Raw genomic sequence first — 21,299 nt, forward strand, 5'->3', positions numbered from 1 at the left:
CGTCAAATGAAAAGTTTGAAGATTTGTTAAGTCTTTAACATTTTACTTACAGGAATTTTTTTTTTCTTTTTTGGTTTTTCAAGACAGGGTTTCTCTGTAGCTTTGCGCCTGTCCTGGAACTCGCTTTGGAGACCAGGCTGGCCTTGAACTCACAGAGATCCACCTGGCTTTGCCTCCCCAGTGCTGGGATTAAAGGCGTGAGCCACCACTGCCCGGCCTTTACTGGGATTTGTTTGTTTGCTTTTAAACCAAATAAACAGAGCTTCCCTAATGAAAGCTCTGCTTTCTTCCTTGTTTGCCCGTTGTGCCTTATGGAGCTGATATTAGAAGTGACTCTGGACCTACCTGGATCTTAGTGTTTGGATGGACTCTCCCCAGCAGCATGTAGGCAGGTGGTTCCTCCGTTTCTTTTTGAGAGTTGAGAGATTGGCAAGCAAGGGCGGGGGAGGGTAAGCAAGGGCTCAGGTTTAATGAGGTTTAATTCCAATTCTGAATCTTTCCTGTTCGGTCAGTTTATATAAGATAATCATCTCTTATCTCTTTTCTATTCTCTCTCTCTCCTCCTCCCCCAGTCTCTCTGCCTCAAACACTGTACACTACCACACTGGCACAAACCCAGCATTATGCATAGTATTTATAAACTTAACACTCTGTAAGTGGCGGGCAGTGGTGGCGCACGCCTTTAATCCCAGCACTCGGGAGGCAGAAGCAGGCAGATCTTTGTGAGTTCGAGGCCAGCCTGGTCTCCAAAGCGAGTTCCAGGAAGGGTGCAAAGCTACACAAAGAAACCCTGTCTCGAAAAACCAAAAAAAAAAAAAAAAACCTCTGTAAGCGTTTCCTCTCTACAATCCTTGTAGTTTGTTTGTTTGTTTATTTTACCGGTCTTTGTATTTCTTGTAATGAAATATAGCTAAAACCACAGACCTTTACAGCTACCAATTGGCATTGCTTCTAGCTACAGGACATAATCCTGGATTTTTATTCCCTCCCCCCCCCCCAAGTTTTAGGGAGTGGGAATTTTTTGTTTGTTTTTAAGATATTAATCTATTTATTTATTTATTATGTGTGCAGTATTCTGCCTGCATGTGTGCCTGCAGGCCAGAAGAGGGCACCAGATCTCATTACAGATGATTGTGAGCCACCATGTGGTTGCTGGGAATTGAATTTAGGACCTCTGGAAGAGCAGCCAGTGCTCTTAACCTCTGAGCCATATCTCCAGCCCCCTGTTTTGTTTTGTTTTGTTGTTGTTGTTGTTGTTATTTGAGACAGGGTTTCTCTGTGTAGTTTTGAGCCTTTCCTGGAACTCACTTTGGAGACCAGGCTGGTCTCGAACTCACAGAGATCACCTGGCTCTGCCTCCCAAGTGCTGGGATTAGAGGTGTGCGCCACCACCGAGGGGGCAGGAATTTTTAAGAACAGTATTTTTAATTGTTCTTCAAAATGTAGGAATACCATTATTTTTCTTTTTCTTTTGGCTTTTCAAGACAGGGTTTCTCTGTAGCTTTGGAGGCTGGCCTCGAACTCACAGAGATCCACCTGCCTTGGCCTCCTGAGTGCTGGGATTATTGGCATGTGCCACCACCGCCCGGCTAACCTTTCTTTTTTGGGGGGGGGGGGACTGAGGATCGAACCCAGGGCCTTGTGCTTGCTAGGCAAGCACTCTACCACTGAGCTAAATCCCCAATCCCCTATTATTTTTCTTAGGCAAGCAGTGCATAATATTCTAGGAAATTTATGCTCAATAATTAGTAAACAAAAGGAAGGGAATGCAGTGACTCTGCCAGCTAGAAATAACCATTGATAACACTTCATTATGTGTCCTTCCAGAATTGTGTCCAAGTGTGTATGGTGGATGTATGTTAGGATTTGTTTGTTTTTCAGGGCAGGGTTTCTCTGTGTAGTCATGGCTGTCCTGGAATTCACTCTATAGACCATGCTAGCCCCAAACTCACAGAGATCTACCTGCCCTTGCCTCCCATTGCTGGGATTATAGGCATGCACCACCACTCTCAACTGGAACTTCACATAAATAATACCCTAGATTTCTCTTAATTCTTTTTTGGTTTTTCGAGATAGGGTTTCTCTGTGTAGACTACTCTGTAGACCAGGCTGGCCTAGAACTCATAGAGATCCACCTGCCTCTGCCTCCTGAGTGCTGGGATTAAAGACATGTGCCACCACTGCCTGGCTTAATTCTTTTCCTTAAGACTTCAGCAATACAGTCCTGGAACTAAGTCACCATATATCACATTAATCTTCTCCTGAGATTAATTACTTGAAATAGAATTAGTAGATGAAAAGGTTTTTCCTTAGGCTGGGCTCCAGCTCATTGTAGCAAAGGAACCCCTTGAACCTCGGCTTCCAGTTTTCCGAGTGCTATAACTACAGGCATGTGCCACCACACCACTCTGTAATACTGGGGATTGAACCTTCTCAAAGATTTTACCAAATTCTGTAAAATTATCCTCCAACAAATTTGTATGCAATTGGACATATCTCCTCAGTTTTGTGGCTGGTTGCCATTATTAACACAGAAAATAAGCCTTCAACAGAGGCCCTATACAAGTACCAAAACTCCCTAAAGTGGGTCAGAACAGTTAGTGAGGTGCTCATAACCTCAACACCATCTCACAAGTTCTATTTAAGGATTTCAAAATGCAATAACTCAAGAGCCACATGGAACTGAGGCCCATTCATTTCATGCCCCCCAGTGAAGGAGTCATTAGAGTTCAGCCCCAGACAGCGATTACCAGGTGACCAACTGAATCCAGATCATCTAGCCTAGCTCTAAAAAATGACAGATCTGGATTTTAGCAACACTCCCAAGTTTTAATATTTCTGAGCATTATACCTTCTGCTTTTAAGTGCTTCAACAATATTATGTTCCTCTGATATTCAGTACCAATCATTCCCTCTAGTGGGGTTGGCAGTGATTGACCATGACCCTGTTCAAAGAGCAGCATGTTACGAGATTAAAATATTTCATAGCCTTTTACAGATTGTTTTCACCCTAATTCATTTGAATGACACTGGTTGAATGTGTTCTGGAGCTAAGCAGAGTAGCATATGCTTGTGATCCCAACTCTTGGAAGGTGGAAATGGGGGGATCAGTGTTTAGAACCAGCTTTAGTTACATAATGAGTTTAAGGCTAGTCTAAAGGAACCCTGTCTTAAAAAAAAAAAAATCTGAACTAATATGAGAATTATCATTGAGTAGGAAAAATGCAGCATTCTATCCATTCATTTAATATTTGAGGCCCCAGTCCTCTGTTGAGCATGTTTCTTCTTTTGTTGTTGTTTGTTTTTGTTATCCTGACATAGACAGTACTTAACAAAAGCTGAAACAAGTCTTTTTGTTTGTTTGTTTTTCCAAGACAGAGTTTCTTTGTGTAGCTTTTGGAGTCATCCTGGAACTCACTTTGTAGACCAGGCTGGCCTGGAACTCACAGAGATCCGCCTGCCTCTGCCTCCTAAGGGCTGGAATTAAAGGCGTGCGCCACCACAGCCAGGCAACAAATCTTTAAAATGTGACTTAGGTTTCCAGAACACCGTAATTGCATGTTCCTCAGTGGTCATCTTTAAGGATTCTTGTGTGTGTTACATTGCTTTGTGTTTATTTTGCAGTTTTGCTATTTGAGCCTTGGACCTTAGGTGTGCTTGGTAGGTGTTTGGCAGTGAGCCACATATCCGACCAAAGATTCTTTCTATAACAAAAATATTTTCACTTGCAGTATCACTTTTTGTTTTGTTTTGTTTTCTTGTTTAGTTTTTTCAAGACAGGGTTTCTGTGTAACAGCCTTGGCTGGCCTGGAATTCACTTTGTAGGCCAGGCTGAACTCGAACTCACAGAAATCTGCCTGCCTCAAAGTTATGTGCCACCATGCCTGGCTCAGTATCACTTTTAGCAACTTCGAATTGAAGCGGTATTGAAATGTGTCCATATGCATACACATCCACACAAAATGAATCTTTTCTCAAAATTCAGCTCAGACTCGCCCATGAATCTAAATGGAGAGGAACATCAGACTGTTCACCTGAGGACTGGAGCAATGGTTCATTCAGCAAAGTGTTCATTCTGCAAGCATAAGGACCTAAGACTCCCCATATGTACCCATGTGTTAGGTTCAGGACAGTGCTGGGGAGGCAGAGACTAGTGGATCTCTGGGGCTTGATAGCTATCCAGTATAGCAGCATCTGTGAGCGCTAGATTGAGTGAGACAGCCTTCCTCAATAAAGTAAAGAGTGATTAAGGATATCTGACATCAACCCCCACACACATGCACACAGAAAACATCTACATGCACCCCAAAACAAAAACTGAGTCAAGTGTGGTTGTCACACCTGTGACCTCAGGACTTAGGAGGCTGAGGCAAGAAGGTCAATTTAAAGTCAGTCTGAAACAATCTGAAATGCATAGCAAGACAGTCTATTTAAAAAAAAAAAAAAAAACTTTTAGAAGAAAATGGTGTTTACCACTATACCCTGATTTGTCTTTGCTAGGTAGGTATCTACTCCAGCAAAGTATGAAATGAAACTTTGGTCTGCACAATTATTCAAGCTATGTTCATAATTGAGAACTGAAGATAGGGGCTGGGAGATGGCTCAGATTGTAAAGGAGTTTGTGTGCAAGCATGAAGACCAGTGTTTGGTCCCCATTACCCCTATAAAAAAGCTAGAGGGGATGGGGGTAACAGGAAGATTAAGGATTTGGGGTTAATTACAAATTAGGGGTTTGCTGCTAACCTGTTTACCCAAAACAGTGAGTCCAGGTTTATTGTGAGGACCCTGTCTCAAGGCAATGACCCAAGATCCTCCTCTGGCTTCTTCCACATGGGTGCTCACCCATGCATACACACGTGATTACTACATATAGACTAATAGTTTAAGAATGAAAATGTGCTGGAGAGGAGGTAGGTACATGTATCAGGTAGATACATGATGCACATGTGTGGAGGCAAAACAGTCATACACACAAATGAAAATCTTTAAAGATGAGAATAATCCAAATGGTATATATGCTCAGCATTTTAAAAGGAATGAGCCGTTGGTTCTATAAATGAGCTTGTATGACACTTAAGTTTTCTGCCGTGTCAGAAGCCAGTACTGTGCTTATATTCCATTCCACTTTATGTAGCAGTTTTCAAAAGACAAAGCTACGGCAGAGAACAAACCACTGATTTCTCTGAGTGCTCAGGGGCATGATTTTAGTGGGCATCACAGGAGAGCACCTCTGCAGTGATGGGAGTGTGCTCTGCATCCTGCCTGTAGACATGGGCGTCCAGGGAGAGCCATGTCTCCCAGCAGTAAAGGTGTCTGGTGTCACTTCAGTCATGGAAAAATCTGGTAGAGTAATGGCATCTTTTCCTGAAAATGAGTGACAAAACCATAGTAGTTGGACCTACCATGTGTAGAAATAGATTCTCCACTTCATAGAAATTTTGTTATAGAAGTTATGAGAATTGATAGAAACATGAGATTTTTTTTTCTTATTTTTTAATTAAGGAATTTTGGTAACTTCAAATGTGAACCAGATTTTAGACAGCAATCCTTTTTCACATGATAGACTTTTTCTTTTAATTCTTTTCCAAGAATCAGATGGGCGGCTCAAATATCTCCAGCCCTGGGTTACAGCCAAGCACTCAGCTCTCCAATCTGGGAAGCACCGAGACACTAGAAGAGACACCCTCTGGGTTACAAGATAAGGTTCGTACAGTTAAAGGCCTAGCCTTGCCAAAGTAACAAAGCAGTGACATTTCATAAGGATTTGAACCACTGTGCAAACTTGGTTCACCACTTGTCTGTCAGATCATGTGTGTGTGTGTGTGACATCATCATGACATATTCCCAGCTCCTTCCCCAGGTCCAGGAAACTGCTGTAGACTACGCAGCAGCCGCCTGCTCTTGCCTTCTCTCTCAGTGCTCAACTAGACAGCAGAATGGCCCTAATAAAACGTGCCTTTGATGCCTCTGCTTTTACAGCTCTCCAGCAGTACCCTGTCTCACTCATAGTCATGGTTTGCAAGACTCCACCTGGCATCTGGTCCTCGCTCTGCCTCTGCCAACAACTCACCCACCTAGGCGCTGCCCCGTTCTAGGACTCTGACCTGGTGTTCCCCTGGGCTTGCAGGCCTTCTCTCCATGAAGGTGTGCGTTTTCTTCTGGTCTGCAGTGTCCTCCATTTAGTCAGGCCCTCCTATCCTGATTGTTTCCTCACTGACTTTAATTAGCTAGCAAAGTTTGACTTTTTACTCACTTCTCATGCTAATGAGGCCTGTGGTTGTTTGTTCTCTGAGACAAGATCTCACTGTGGAGCCCTTGCCGACCTAGAACTAGCTGTATAGACCAGGCTGGCCCCTATCTTTCAAGTGCTGGGATTAAAGGGATGCACCATCACACCCACCAGGACCAGCCACTTTCTCTCCCTGTTCAATGCTGTGTCTTTTTGGTTTTTGAGTCAAAGTTTCTCTGTAACCCTGGCTGCCCTAGATGTCACTTCATACCGCTATTGTGTCTTTAGCACCAGAAATATAAATATGTATTGAACTGATTTGTTCTCTTTATAATTGATGATCTGATGAAACAACAGATATTAAGTCATTAATTTTTTTTCTGTTTATTTCTTTGTATTAGTTATATTTATATTAAATGATAAGTTGAATAGAAAGAGCCAGATGTGGTGGTGCACACCTGTAATCCCAGCACTTCAGAGGCTAAGGCAGGAGGGTCATGAGTTTGAGGCGAGTCTACTGCATTACATAACTTTCCCCAGCCACCTTGGATAAGGAAAGCCAATCCTATCTCAATAATAATAGTAAATAAAAATATAAGCATAATAAAGAAAGATTCCATGTACTCATCCCCTATTTCCCATTGATAACATCTTGTAAAGTATGGTATACCATCACAACCAGGATGTCGACACAAGCCACACACCGTCTTGCTCATAGTTTCTCATTTGTATGTGTAAATGCGCATTCTGTCTGTAGTTCTAGCCTGTGTATAGCTTTTCTGTATTCACCACCAGTCTGACAGCTGTTGCAGTATCAGTGAACACCAGAGTCCTGTGTGTTGCCCTCTTATAACCACACTGACTTCCCTGTCGTACCCTCTTTTCCTTCCACCATCTTTCTTTTTTTTTTTCTTTTTTTTTTTTTTTTTTTTTTTTTTTTTGAGACAGTCTTTCTATATAGTGCTGGCTCTCCTGGAACTTGCTATGTAGACCAGGCTAGCCTCAAACTCTGCCTACCTCTCTGCCTTTTGAGTTCTTAGATTGAAGGTGTGTACTACCACACCCAGCCATTTTTAATCCCTGCTAACCACTGATCTGTTTTTCCAAATCAAGAATGTGAATGTGGGTTGGGGATTTAGCTCAATGGTAGAGCGCTCAAGCACAGGGCCCTGGGTTCAATCCTCAGCTCAAAAAAGAATGTGAATGTTATACAAATGGAATCATAGTATGTAATCTGAGAGTCTTTCTCATTAAGCGTAATTCCCAGAGACCTGTTGAAGTTGTTGTATGTGTCGAATTTGTTTGCTTCCCCCTCCCTTTGAGAGGGTTTGAACCATGTATGCCAGACAAGTGCTCTTCCTCAGCTCAGCATCCCAGCCCAAGTGTGTTCCTTCTTACTGCTCGGTAGTAGTTAATGAGAGAATAGTTCCTAGTGAGTATCCCGTACCTGAAGTACTTGAGACCAGAAGCATTTAAGGTTCTTAGGGTTTCTTCAGATTTTAAAACATTTGCATGTAGATAGTGAGGTATCTTAGAATGGGACTGAAATCTAAACTAGAATTTTACTCTCTTTTCATATAGATGTGGCTTGATGGTAAAGTTACAAATTATTTTTCAATGTGCTTTTAACTGTGACTTATATGAAGTACATTTTTCATCTCTGGCCTCACATTGGGATTTAAAATACTTGGGTTTGGGGAGCATTTTAGATTAGGAATGCTCAATCTTTATAACCTAGTTTAACCATTTTGAATCATTTTCCTATTAAAGGATGTTTAGGTTATATACAGTTTTTTGGCTATTAAGAGTTATCTGAAAGCTGGGCGGTGGTGGTGCATGCCTGTAATCCCAGCACTCGAGAGGCAGAGTCAGGTGGATCTCTGTGAGTTTGAGGCCAGCCTGGTCTACAGAGCTAGTCTAGGACAGGCTCCAAAAGCTACAGAGAAACCCTATCTTGAAAAACAAAACAAACAAACAAACAACAAAAAAAAAAGAGTTATCTGAGTATTTCTAAGTTTGCATGATATATTTTAGCAAGATTGTTATGTTATAATCATATATACGTATACCAATGAATCACTTGTTTTTTCATTTGTTTTGTGAAAGGGTCTCATATAGACTAGGCTACCCTCAAACTTCCTATATAACCTAGAATCAACCTTGAACTTCTGATCATCCCGTCTTTATCTCCCAAGGTTTAGGATTACATGCCCAGCTCTACAAATTTGTTTGCTTTAGGGGAGAGTGTGGGAAGTGTGCACATATGCGTGCAGGTACTCTTTTTTTTGGTTTTTCAAAACAGGGTTTCTCTGTAGCTTTGGAGGCTGTCCTGGAACTTGCTTTGTAGACCAGGCTGGCCTCGAACTCACAGAGATCCACCTGCCTCTGCCTTCCAAGTGCTGGGATTACAGGCGTGCGCCACCACTGCCCGGCACTTGCAGGTACTCTACATGTGTGCATGTGGAGGGCACAACCACCTCAAATGCAATTCTTTGCGCCCCATCTACCTTTTATTTTTTTGGTGGTGGTTGTTTGGTTTTTCAAGACAGGGTTTCTCTGTGTAGCCCTGGCTGTCCTAGAACTAGCTTTGTAAACCAGGCTAGCCTCGAACTCACAGAGATACTTCTTTGCCTCCCGAGTACTAGATCAAAGGCATGCACCACCACCACCCAGCTTATTTTTTAAGCAGAGTTTTTCATTAGCCCACAGTTTGCCATGGCTAGTCAGTAAGTCCCTGTTACCCACCTGTCTCCACCTGCCTAGCACTGGGATTACAAGTATGCAAAGCTGAACAGGAAAATCCCAACTTTGAAGGCTGTTCAGGCTACATAGCAAGACTTTGTCTCAAAAACTTGAAATAAAGTAAAATTGCACCTTTTTCCAGCTAAAACCAAGGAATTCTAAAGTATTGAGATTTGGATATTGTCAAAAGCTGTGTGATTGTCTAAACCAAGTACAAATCCTTAATCTGCCCCTACACAGAGATAACATATCTATTTAGTAACACTGCCATCTAGTGCTTACACAGAGATCTTGTATCTGTTTAGTAACACTGCCATCTAGTGCTGAGTAGCAGATAATGCCGCCAAACCTTACTGTTGAACCCATTTCCTGAGGGGCCGCTGAGGTAATTGAGGTCTGTACAAGTGCTGCCATGCAAGCATGAGGACCAGAGTTTGGATTCCCAGCACCCACATAAAAAGCTGTGCTCAGTGGCACTCTTTTATTTGTTTTTGTTTTTTTTTTTTTTTTTTGTTTTGAGACAGGGTTTTTCTGTGTAGTTTTGGTGCCTGTCCTAGAACTCACTCTGTAGACCAGGCTGGCCTCGAACTCACAGAGATCTGCCAGGCTCTGCTTCCCGAGTGCTGCGATTAAAGGTGTGCACCACCTCTGCCCGGTGGCACTCACCTTTTAATCCAGCATTGAGGAGGCAGACACACGCAGACCTCTGAAGCTCCTTGGGCAGCCACTCTAGTGGAATAGGTAAGTTCTGCTTCATAGAGGATGACATCTGACACTGACCTCTGTCCTCCACATACAAGCACATTACCTACATGTGCACATGTGTACACCCAAATGAACTTGTGTGTATACCACAAGTACATCTCACCAAAAAAATGGATTTCACTTTCCTAATTATTAAATTCTCTTGGTAATATTTCCCTGGTGTATTTTCTTTTGTTTTTTCTTGTGATTTAATTATTCCTATTCTTTAACATAGAAGTATGATGTCTTACCTGAAATTTCTGCAGACTAACCCTAATATTTCATTTTTCAAAATAGGAATCTCTAAACATGAGTGTGTATATGTAACTGTGATTTTATGCTCCACGTTAATTTATATTAATGAATATGAATATTGCTTTCCAGTACTTTCCAAAACAAAAAATTTTGGTTTTGTTTGTTAACATTAACTTGGACAGAATTGCATTAACTGCTAGGGAATAGGCTCATCTAAAAAGAACCAAGGGTAGCTGAGGGTGCCTTTGAACTTGTGAGCCTCTACCACTGTCTCCTGAGTTCTAGTATTACTGTTAGGCTTTTTGGTTTGGTTTTGGTTTTAGTTGGTTGGTTGTCAGTTTGAACACACTGTGTAGCCTAAGCTTACCTTAAATTCAGGCTCATCCTCTTACTTCCACCCCATCCTGGGATTCCAGTCATGAACGACCACATCCAAGTTCTTTTTGTCACACGACCTTGCGCCATTTTGTTTTATCATAAAGAATTTTTTTAATTGTTGGGCATTCAGCAATCAGGAAGATGAAACAGGATTGTTAAAAACTCAAGACCAGCCTGGATACACGCCCCCAATAAATAAAACATCCCAAGAGGGGTATACATAGCTTGGTAGTAGAGCTGTGAAATAATTGTTACATTTACGTATATGGTTATGTAATTTTTTTTTTTTTTTTTTGAGCTGAGGATCGAACCCAGGGCCTTGCGCTTGCTAGGCAAGCACTCTACCACTGAGCTAAATCCCAACCTGTAGGTTATGTAATTTTTATATTTATAATTGTGTTAATTTTCTAGTTAATGCTTGGCTTGAACCTTGGTATTTTTTACTTAGATACTAGGCTTTGGAGAAGTAGAAATATGAGGAAATTGAACCATGTGAAGTATTATTCCTCTTCTAGAATTTATAAAGCGGTTTTAAGATAGCCTCACTGTGCAAGAGGAGCTCTTCGAGTTCGAGGCCAGCCTGGTCTACATAGTGAGTTCCAGGTCAGGGCTATGTAGAGAGACCCTGTCTCAAAATAAAAATAAAAAGAGAAAGAAGGAAAGAGGGGAGGGGAGGGGAGGAGAGGAGAAGCAAGAAGAAGACGAAACTAAAAATGTGCATGTGTTGGGCAGGGCTCACCAGTGAGCTGCCTCCTGGCTCCAGGCTTCTGTGTAGTGCTTTCATTTTTCTTCAGGATTCTGTGATTGGGGGTGTGGAGCAGGAAGGGCTGGCAATAGATGCTTAAAATTGTTTTGAGTATTTAGGTTCCTGTAGTTCAGTGCTAGCTTTTTGTCAAGAACAGTAAAAATGAATTTCTTAGAATTTGGTCCCCCTTTCTTGCTGGCATCATGTCCCAGTGTGTTAGTAACAGTGGGCACTTAGGCACTTTAGAGCTTTATTGTACTGTAAGTGCCCCTCACCTTAGCCACATTCACCAATGGGAGCAAAGTAAACTTAACAATTCCCTGGGACTCCACAGTACAGAACTTTGTTATTAAGCAGATTTTGATCCTGGGACCTGGAGAGACATTGATAGAAGCTGCTTGAGCTCTGCTGCATCTTAGGTTACCCCAGGCAGTTCCCCACACTCCGTCCTTGCTTCTACATACTTCTGCATAATGAGAAAGAATTTTGGTTACATTGATTTGCAGGGATTTCTTTCATTTTGTCGTTGGATCTGTTTTTCAGTCTGCTCCATCTGGTCACAGACATCTGACAGTAGAAGAGTTATTTGGAACCTCTTTGCCAAAGGAACAGGCAGCGGTTGGGGGTCTAGAGTCAGAGGACGTGGACAAGCTGCCCGGAGATGTGTCGCAGAAGGAGCCCAGCTCATTCCTCCCATTTCCCTTTGAGCAGTCAGGGGGAGTGCCACAGTCTGAAAACCTGGGTGTCCATTCTGTTGCTCACCACACAGTCCAGCCTGAAGTCACCACCCCAGTGCTCATCACTCCTGCCTCCATTGCCCAGTCGGGTGAAAAGCATGCCCCAAGCTACGCAGTCCCACTGAGCCCTGTTCTCAGTCCTACTCTACCAGCCGAAGCTCCTACCACACAGGTTCCTCACTTACCTCGGAACAGCAGCGTGATGCAAGCAGTAAAGACCACACCTAGACAGAAGTCTCCACTCCTGAGCCAGCCAGTTCCTGAGCTAAGCCCCTTCAGAGCCCCCGTGAGCCTGTCCAGCACAGCTGCCACGTCCCTCCCCAGCGTTGATCTGCTCCAGAAACTCAGGTTGACCCCACAGCATGACCAAATACAGGCCCCGCCGCTTGGCAAAGGTGCAGCGGCACCCAGCTTTTCTTCAGCTGCTGGCCAGCTGGCCACCCCTGAGAGCTTCATAGAGCCTCCCTCTAAGACGGCAGCAGCAAGAGCAGCAACCTCAGCCTCCCTGAGCAACATGGTGCTTGCACCAACCCTTCAGGTAATGATAAGACGCCGCATGGGTGGGGGGGTAATCTGTGCTTGCGCCACCACCCCCATGCCCCATGGTCTGAAGTAACTGAATTTGCTGTGGAAACAAACCTTGGCAAGTTAGCATTGAGAGATGAGTAAATTGTAAGTTAAGGAGTTTGAGCTTTGTTCTCAGGCCTCAGAAGGCACCGAAAGGTTCTGAATGAAGAGCACCTTGTTGGAAATGACAGGCACAGGAGTCAGGCCATTCATGACAGAGCAAGCTGATGGTCACTCGGACCTGAGCAGTAGGGGCCTGGGTTGGGCAGTGTGGACAAGTGGGTTTTTAAAATATCAGTCAGTGAGGCTTCAAAGGCCCCATAGTGCATGCCTATAGGAAGAAAGCTGAGGCAGCAGAGTCTCAAGCTAGAGACCAGCCTGAACTACCCTTGTCTAAGGAAAGTCTCTCTTCCTCTCACAAAAATGATCATTAAAATGTGATTTAGGATGAAGGCTGTTTAGTGTCATCTAACCAAGTTCAAACAACCTTTGAAGAAATTGGGTCTGGGGACATAGTAGAGCCACTTGCCTGTCATGTGCAAGGTCCTGAGTTCAACTTCAGCCCTGCAGGGAAAACATTTGTGAAATCATTTGATCTGTACACATTCAGTGGAAGATAGGCCTGGGCCATCCCCAGTTTTTACAGGTGATATGTTTTCCAAAGGCAGGCATGGTGGCACAGACCTTTAATCCCCTCACTTGGGTGATAGCGACAGGCAGATATCTGTGAGTTCAAGGCTAGCCTGGTCTGCAAAGTGAGTTCCAGGCCAGCCAGGACCACAGAGAAACTCAGTCTAAAAAAAAAAAGCCGGGCAGTGGTGGCGCATGCCTTTAATCCCAGCACTTGGGAGGCAGAGCCAGGTGGACCTCTGTGATGAGTTCGAGGCCAGCATGGGCCAAGTGAGTTCTAGGAAAGGCACAAAGCTACACAGAGAAACAAAAAACAAAAAACAAAACAAAAAAACAAAAACAAAAAAAACATACATGTGCCACATGGTGATGGCTCATGCCTTTAATCCCAGCACTTAGGAGGCATAGGCAAGAGGATCTCTGTGAGTTTGAAGTCAGTGTGGTCTATAGAGAAAGTTCCAGGATAGCTAGGGCTACAAAGAGAAACCCTGTCTCCAAAAACAACAGATCTCAGCTGCTTAAGAGGCTGAGGCAGGAAGATTGTAAATTCAAGGCCAGTCTCAGCTCTAGACATACAGATCCCAGGACTGAGGATATGGCTCACTAGTAAGTCTGCCTGCTTTGCACAATCTCTGATTCAGTCCCCATCACACTTCTTCAGGTCACCTGAAGGGTTCTGCCTGCATATCTCCCCGGGGGAACTCCACAGGAGTTGCTGTGCAAGGCTCTCATTGTAGAGAGGAGTCCTTGGTTGCATTGCCAGCAGGTTTCTCTCAGTCTCTGGACCACTCCTTGTTGATAACATAGATGTGTCACCAGTAACTCATGAAACTTACTCTGTGTATTCATCTTTTTCCCCATTAAACATTTCAGTCTGTGCAGCAAAACCAGGATCCTGAAGTATTTACCCAGCCTAAGGTGTTACCCAGTGCCGTCCCGGTAAGGACCCCCTCCCCCACCCCACCGTGCGTGCATGCGTGTGTGTGTGTGTGTGTGTGTGTGTGTGTGTGTGTGTGTGTGTGTGTGTGTACGTACGTGTGGAGGGCTAGCGCTGACTTGTGGTGTCTTCTTAGTTGGGCCACCACATGCTCTTGGGGATCCAAACTTAGGTCTTCACAAGCTAACCTACAGCAGACATAGCAAGCACCAGGCCACTGCCCCAGCCCTGAGACTCCCTCCCTCTTATCTGAAGAGCACCTTAGTGAAAGCCTGTCTAGGTGCCCTTCTAGGACTGAGTGGCTGTGGCTTAGAGACCTTATATGAACTCTACGGAGATGTTGGCCTTGACTGCAGCAGGCAGGTCAGCCCTGGTGGGTGCTGGTCACACATATCAAGCTGGTTTCTATAAGTAAGACATCCTCCTAGACCTGGAAAAGCAGAGCATCCCAGGAGACAACCAGCAGCCTGCCACAGTCCCTCACTTCTTATGACAAAGCCTCCTGGGCCTGCATACTTTATTCCTTCTTTGTGACATGCTTGCCTCATTTTTACATCCACCAACCCTGAAAGACACAGTTCTTCCATGTCAGTTGCCCACCTGCTGGTGAGTCTGTGTCCTCTCCTGGATTTTCAGAAGTTAACCTCTGTCTGCTTTAGGTTAGTTTTTCCTCTGTGGTTGGGAGAAGCTCCCAGCCCAGTCTTAGACCAAAAGCAAGCAAGAGCTGGAGAGTTGGCTCGGTGGCAGCTACTGAGTAGCACGGCTGCTCTTTCTTCAGGATCCAGGTTCAGTTCCCAGCACCCACTGGCAGCTGTCACTCCAGCTCCAGAGGATCCAGCACCCTCTTCTGGCTTCTCTGGGCACCACATGCATGCAGGCAAAGCGCTCATACACATAAAATCCTAAGAAGGGGGTTCGGGATTTAGCTCAGTGGTAGAGCACTTGCCTAGCAAGCACAAGGCCCTAGGTTCGATCCTCAGCTCTGGGAAAAAAAAAAAAAGAAGCTTTAAATTTAGCCGGGCAGTGGTAGCGCACGCCTTTAATCCCAGCACTTGGGAGGAAGAGCCAGGCAGATCTCTGAAGAAAAGAGTCTGGAAGTGATGTGCACCCCTTTAATCCTGCACTTGGGAGATAGAATTCTGGGCCAGCCTAGATAGTCTACATAGTGAGTTCCAAGACAGCAAGAGCTGCACCCCTCTCTAAAAAGAAGGAAGAGAGGATAAAAGAGTCTAGTGTTTAACTCTGCTCGGCTACGTCTCATGCTAATGGCTCTCATCACATATCCCCTTCTGTGGCCTAGGGGTTTGCTTCTGTACAGTGGTGCAAAGTGACTGTTACTCTGCTGTTTCCCCCACAGATTGCAGGCCCTCCATTGGTTACTGCAACAACCACAGCAGTATCTTCTCTCCTGCTGTCCCCCAGTGTGTTCCAGCAAACAGTTCCCAGGTCCACAGACCTAGAGAGAAAAGCAAGGTCTCCCTCTCCCCTCACTGTTGGAACACCAGAAAATCAGAGAAAGCCTTCCATTATTCTCAGCAAGTCTCAGCTCCAGGACACACTGATACATCTAATAAAGGTATGTAAGGTGTCCGCTTAGCTTTTCATTTTGTATCTCAGTAAAAGTGTCAATTCAGAGCCTGCCTGGGGGAACCCTCCCCTGGTGTCCTCTCCCGGTGGAGGACAACTGTTAACCCAGGACTGTCGTTGGGGCTGTCTCGGGGGAGGTTGGGGGTTAGCTACACCAATCATCTTCGTGTCGTCCTAAGCTGGAGTAAACTCCGAAGACGTAACTGACACTGTGTCTCCACCTCTCCCGTCTCTTCCCGTCTCTTCCAGAATGACTCTAGCTTCCTCAGTACACTTCATGACGTCTACCTGCAGGTGTTGACCAAGAAGAACAACCACAACCTATGACTGGAGTGCAGCCAATGTGAAGGTCGAGGGTGCACCTCCAACCCAAGCAGGCTTCCTCATGGAACATCTCAGTGGAACGTGGAGCTTTGGGAAGCCTGAGTTTGAGCCTTTGAGAGAGCCTTGTTCCTGAAGGCTGTCTTCTAGAGACATTCTCAGTGATGAGGGAGGTTTCACTGTGATGCATCACCAGCAGACCTTTGTTTGACAAAGACAGCAGAAGAGACCATTGTGTTGAGTTCCGGGGGGGGGGGGGGTTGTAATGAGGGGCCTGATTGTCAGCTTACTTTCCAGGCCTCGGTGGAGCCACCAGCCCTGTAACAGCCCAGTGGAGCCCAGGCCCTCCCTCCACTGCTGGCCCTAAAGCTCTAAACTGAATGTCAGCTCCACAAAGTAAGTAGCTCGAGTTCTAAGGATCAGAATTTAAGTTGGTTCTTTAGAAGGTATTTGTTCAAGTGAAGTATGTTTCCTATGAGCACCCGCTTGGGCCTTAAACTTCTGGGATTTTTTGTGTTTCGTTGAGTGTCCCGGTCCTGCCGAGTGCAGACTCGAGTGAAGCGAGGCGGCTATTTGGATAGGCCGGCCTGGGCTCTTGTGGAGGAAGGAGGCTGGGAACCTCTGAAGCAGAGGCTGGGGCTGCCCAGATCCACATCCTACCGGAGGCTCCGCTCTTAATAAACTCTCGAGTGCTTTGGAAGTGTCAAGTGTGTGTGTGAAGCACAGCCTTATTTTCCTTTTCTGTCTAAACAGTTGAGTTCTTGTTGATTGTTTTCCTTAACACTTTGACGAAAGGACCAGTGGACCAATCTGACAAATCCACTCTGGTTCCATTCCTCAGATGTGCTGAGAGCAGTTTTCAAGCTATGCAGAAAAGGGGCCGTCCTCATACTGCTGTTCCTTCGTTGTAGAGCATGGGGTCAAAGAAAGCGGGAGATGCAGACCCTCACCAGTGTATTCCTAGGCTGTGAGCTCTGGAGCCGCAGTGTGGAACTATAAAGATGCTTTGTGATGCTGCTATTGATCTGCCATGGTTTCTATTTATTCTTTTATGGCATGTAATGGTGTTTAGTAATATTTTAATGTAGAATTTGATGATTTCAGCAATAGTAATTTTGAGATATTCTTTGAATGAAAAGTGTCTTTGTTTCTATGATACAGGTCATTTTGTAGTATTTAACCAATTAAGATGCACTGCTTACTTTTCTGAGCACTATTGAATGATGGGTAAGAACCCAGGTGGCTCAGCCAGCTAGTGTAAGGACTCGCTGTGGCTGTGCCGACCTGTGCGGCAGCCCACAGAAATAGTCGCTTAAGCTTTAATGGGAACTCAATCAATCAAAGGCTCATCTATTTCCTTCTAGCTGAAATTTTAGAGAATTACTTATTAATTACTTATTTTAGTTTGGTCTTAGTTTTTTAGGCTAAAGAATACTTGGATTGGCTCATGCTGATCTCAACATGCTTCCTGGACAACATTTCTGCTTCTCAATTCAGAGTCTTCTCTTGCTGTCTACCTAGTTATATGTGAAGTGTGCAGAATTCAGGGAAGCCTAGACTTTCTCATACTCAGTTAAGGATAGTTTGTTTTCATGGTAGTGTGTAAATTTAGTAACCAAAAATTCATTGTTGACGCGTCATCTAAGGAAGATAGCATTGTAGTGAGAGGGCCTGTTGCTGACAGTGGGAAGTGGTCACAGGACCACCAGGCTGCTCTCATAAAGGGAACATTCCCCGTGTAGGTCTGGTCCCCCATGTGTGGTCTCAGTGGACATCAGGAAACAGTTAGCGGATGCTTTTGAGTGTGTGTGATCTTCTGGGAGGGTACAGAATGGGTCCCCTGAAGAGTGTCTGCAGTCAGAGCTGTCACTTCTCACCCCAGTCCTAGGAAAGACTGGCAGAAGTGCAGTCGAATCTCCTGGAAGGCTTCCTCAGTGTAAACACAGACTTCTAAGTGCCGAAGTGGTGGAGACTTGAACAGGGGAAACCTGTTTCAACTCCCAGATTTATATATTCCAAGCATTTACTTCAGATTCAGAAGCCAGAAGTTCCAGATCATGATTACTAGGAAGTCAGGCCAGAATGAGTTCCCAGAGAGCCAGGCCAAGCCTGGCTAGCTGCAGCTGGGTGAGCCTGGCCTACCGTCGGCTCCATTGCCTTATTCCTCATTGAGGCATACGATCGAGAACCTCTGCTAGTGTGTTTACAGTGTCTTGGCTGGAATCTTAGCTGAACTGAAAGGGACATTGGAGATGCTTCTTGCTAGGTTGGCAGAGCCCAGGAGACTGCATTTAGGCCACTCTGTCCACCTGTGTACACATCCCATCCCCTCACCCCTATGGTCAAAGGTTGGGGCAAGCAGCCCAGAGTTTGGAGTCCTGTGTGTCTGGAGTGTCACGAGTGAGTGACACTGCTCTTCTTTTTGTTTTAGTTAATGCTATGTCTTTGAATGAATGCACACCCCAGCCAACCCCCCATCCCTCTCAGACCTCTCCTGGGCCCCATAACGCTTGCCACTTGATCTGCTTGTCTCTGAGTCCCATCAGTATAGGGAGGGAGAAGCATCCCCTGCAGTCTTTATATGTGCAGACTCTCCACAGTCGGCCCTGGACAGTGGTATTTCATTCAAGGCCTTGGCCCAGGCTTGGCGTAGACACCAATGACCAGAGTTTGCATGTGTGAGCATTAGTTATGTCTGTGGCCTGAGTCTTCCTGTGGGGATTATAAAGCCGTTGACTCCACTAGTAAGTAGTCTTTGGAAACCATGCAGCTTTATTGCTCTCTTCCCCCAAGAATGTTTCAAGTTTTCTCCCTGCAGTAGTGCAGGCAGAAACTGCCATTGTAATACTAACAGTGTACCGTGAAACTGAAGGTGCCTAGTGCTTACAAAGCAGAGTTAGCCATCACTCTTGAACTTGGAGGGAAGAGCAGGACCCTGTGCAGGGCAAGGACTGAGGCTCGTGGCCTGAGTCCTGTGTCCTTGCAGCACATCCACTGTGGGCCCTGTGTTTCTTCTTGCCTGCCTTTGGTTTTCTTCATTTGTATTCAGAGTACCTTCTAGAACTGACAGTGCCCTGTTTTCAAGAATCCAGAGCGTTGGGATCTGAGCAGAACACCTTACAGTGGACTCCAAAGGCATGTCCTCGAGCAGCCAGGGCCTCGAGCAGCCAGCCAGGGCCTCGAGCAGCCAGCCAGGGCCTCGAGCAGCCTGCTGGGTTTTTGGTTGGGGGTTGTTTTGGTTTTTTCTTCGAGTTTCAGCAGGAGAGATGCAATATTTCACATGGATTCAGATTTGACATCATTCTTTAAAATGCTGCATTGCAATATCGATCACTTTGAAGTGGGAAAAATGCAAAGTTGTGTTTCCCTTTTTATCTGTGAATCCTTCAGAAGCGTGTTGGTGTCTGTGCTGTGAGTGGTCTCTACTGCTTTGGCCACATGGCGCTCATGACTTTCCATTGTACCAGCTTCTCAGCTTTGTCGTGGAGACGAGAAGCCCCGCACCACGGGAAGCTTTTGTTCCATGAGCGCAATGCCGCCTCATTAACCTTTTTAGTGGTGTGGATTTTATACCATCTGTGTATGTTTGCAAATATTAAGTTATTACATGTTTTAAAATGAGCATTTTTCATCCTAAATTTTATATGTTTGCAAATATATTTTTTTAATAAAATTTCAAAACCAAGTTTTAGCACCTACTAAAAATTCTAATTGTGTTTTTATTTCAATGTATAAATGGGAATTTTCGAATGAGTTGTACCTCACCAGAGCCCTGTACTGCTCAGGTGTCATGAGGGCAGGGAACAGACCAGCCAAAATCAAGACAACCCACATGTTTTCAGCATCGGTTTCTCCAGAAAGCAACCATCAGGCACGGGAGCACATGTGTGGGGCTGGGTTCTGTGGCTAAGTGCTGCCCAGGTATAAAGGCTTGAGGTTCAGACCCCCGGCAACTAGTTCTGTTCTGTTTGTTGCCAGTGTGAGGACATGGCCAGTACTGGTGAGGCAGAGACAACTGGATCCTGGGTAGTCACTGGCTAACGGGTTTACACAGCTCCAGGCTCAGTGAGGGCCTCAAAAGAATGAAGTGGAAAGTGATTTCGGACAACACGTGATGTCAGCCTCTGGCTTCTGTGTGTGCCCACAGGCACACCTACACGTACACATACCACACAGGCAAAGGTGTGCATCAGGGTCAGAGGACCACATTACAGCAAATTCAGGTTAGGGGCGACACTGGCTTTCTTTGTAACTAGAATCCTGTTTCCTTTAAGTTTGGTTTTTTAGTTCAACCCAGGGCTATGTGTGTGCTGAACAGACACTCTAGCACTGACCCACACTCCCGTTTCCTAGGAGTTCCTAGGAGGTTGGGTTTTTAGCAGAAATGAAAGCAAATGAGTTCACAGTTACTCTTCTTTATAGAGGTCAGAGCTATACTAGCTCTAATAACATGTCCTTGAATGTATTCTGTGCACTGAGGCACAGTATCAAGAGAGTAAAGACAACCACTGAATAGAAGGAAACATACTTGACAGAAGTCTTGTCCACAACTTGGCAGGCCTGGTAGCACACACCTGTGACCCAACACTTGGCAGGTGGAGCATCCTTGTCTGCACAGCAAGTTCAAGATCGGTCTGGGCATTATGAATGAAACTGTCAGGAGGGCAGAGGGAGTGATGAATCCAAAGGGACCAACCTGAGCTACGTAGTAAAAGCTTGCTTTGTTCTGTGGTTTTTCTTTAAAAAGCCGCCTTTACTCCATCCCCTCCCTGATAAATTATTCTAGGTTGTAGGTTCTTGGGTCATTCATGCTACTAGTTATTAACAGAGTTAGGTTGTAGATGTAGTTTAACTTTGATAGAGCACCTACATCTGTCAAGACATGGGGAGGGGTTGCTGGGGGATATGGCCCAGTTGGTGAGGTGCCTACCACACAAACGAGGACCCAGTACCCAGTTAAAGCCTATGGCAGCTGGATCCCTAGCACTGAGTGTGGGTAGTGGGAGACAGAGAAGTCTCTAGAACCAGCCAGCCTAGCCAGATTGATGAGTTTCAGTGAGAGACCCTGTCTCCAAAAGTACTGTGGAGAACCAGCCAGATGGTTCAGTGGGTAAAGCACCTGTTGATGACCTGAAGTTTAATCCCCTGGACCTTCATGGCAGAAAGAAAACCACCTCCTCCAAATTGACCTCTGACCTCCACGTGTGTCATACCCACATACACAAATATGCCTGTAATTTTAAAAAGTGGGACAGTGATTGAGAAAGACACTTGGTGTCAGTCTCTAGCCTACACACACACATGATAACACGCATGTACACACAGACTCCTAGGTGGGAGTTGAAGTCACTGGTTTCTTTGAAATTAAATTGTGTGAGAAACTAAATCCATCAGAATCTGAATAAGCTGGGAAACTTGCTAAAAAAT

At 45.0% G+C, this 21,299-nt stretch overlaps 1 protein-coding gene across 2 annotated transcripts in view; it reads left to right on the plus strand.

Annotated features, from left to right (window-relative positions):
* Window positions 1-19,518, plus strand: part of Dcp1a (decapping mRNA 1A) — a 57,265-nt gene extending 37,747 nt beyond the window's left edge. The window contains exons 6-10 of one of the 2 annotated variants that reach the window (XM_036199000.1): window positions 5,590-5,703; window positions 11,637-12,368; window positions 13,901-13,966; window positions 15,322-15,540; window positions 15,801-19,518. In XM_036199000.1, the coding sequence (XP_036054893.1) occupies window positions 5,590-5,703; window positions 11,637-12,368; window positions 13,901-13,966; window positions 15,322-15,540; window positions 15,801-15,878 (1,209 nt within the window). In that variant the 3' untranslated portion in view covers window positions 15,879-19,518. The remainder of the gene's footprint in view (window positions 1-5,589; window positions 5,704-11,636; window positions 12,369-13,900; window positions 13,967-15,321; window positions 15,541-15,800) is intronic. The other variant, XM_036198999.1, reaches the window with a different exon arrangement.
* Window positions 19,519-21,299: the final 1,781 nt, after the last annotated feature.

The sequence above is a fragment of the Onychomys torridus genome, chromosome 9 (assembly GCF_903995425.1).
Source record: "Onychomys torridus chromosome 9, mOncTor1.1, whole genome shotgun sequence".
Lineage (NCBI taxonomy): Eukaryota > Metazoa > Chordata > Mammalia > Rodentia > Cricetidae > Onychomys > Onychomys torridus.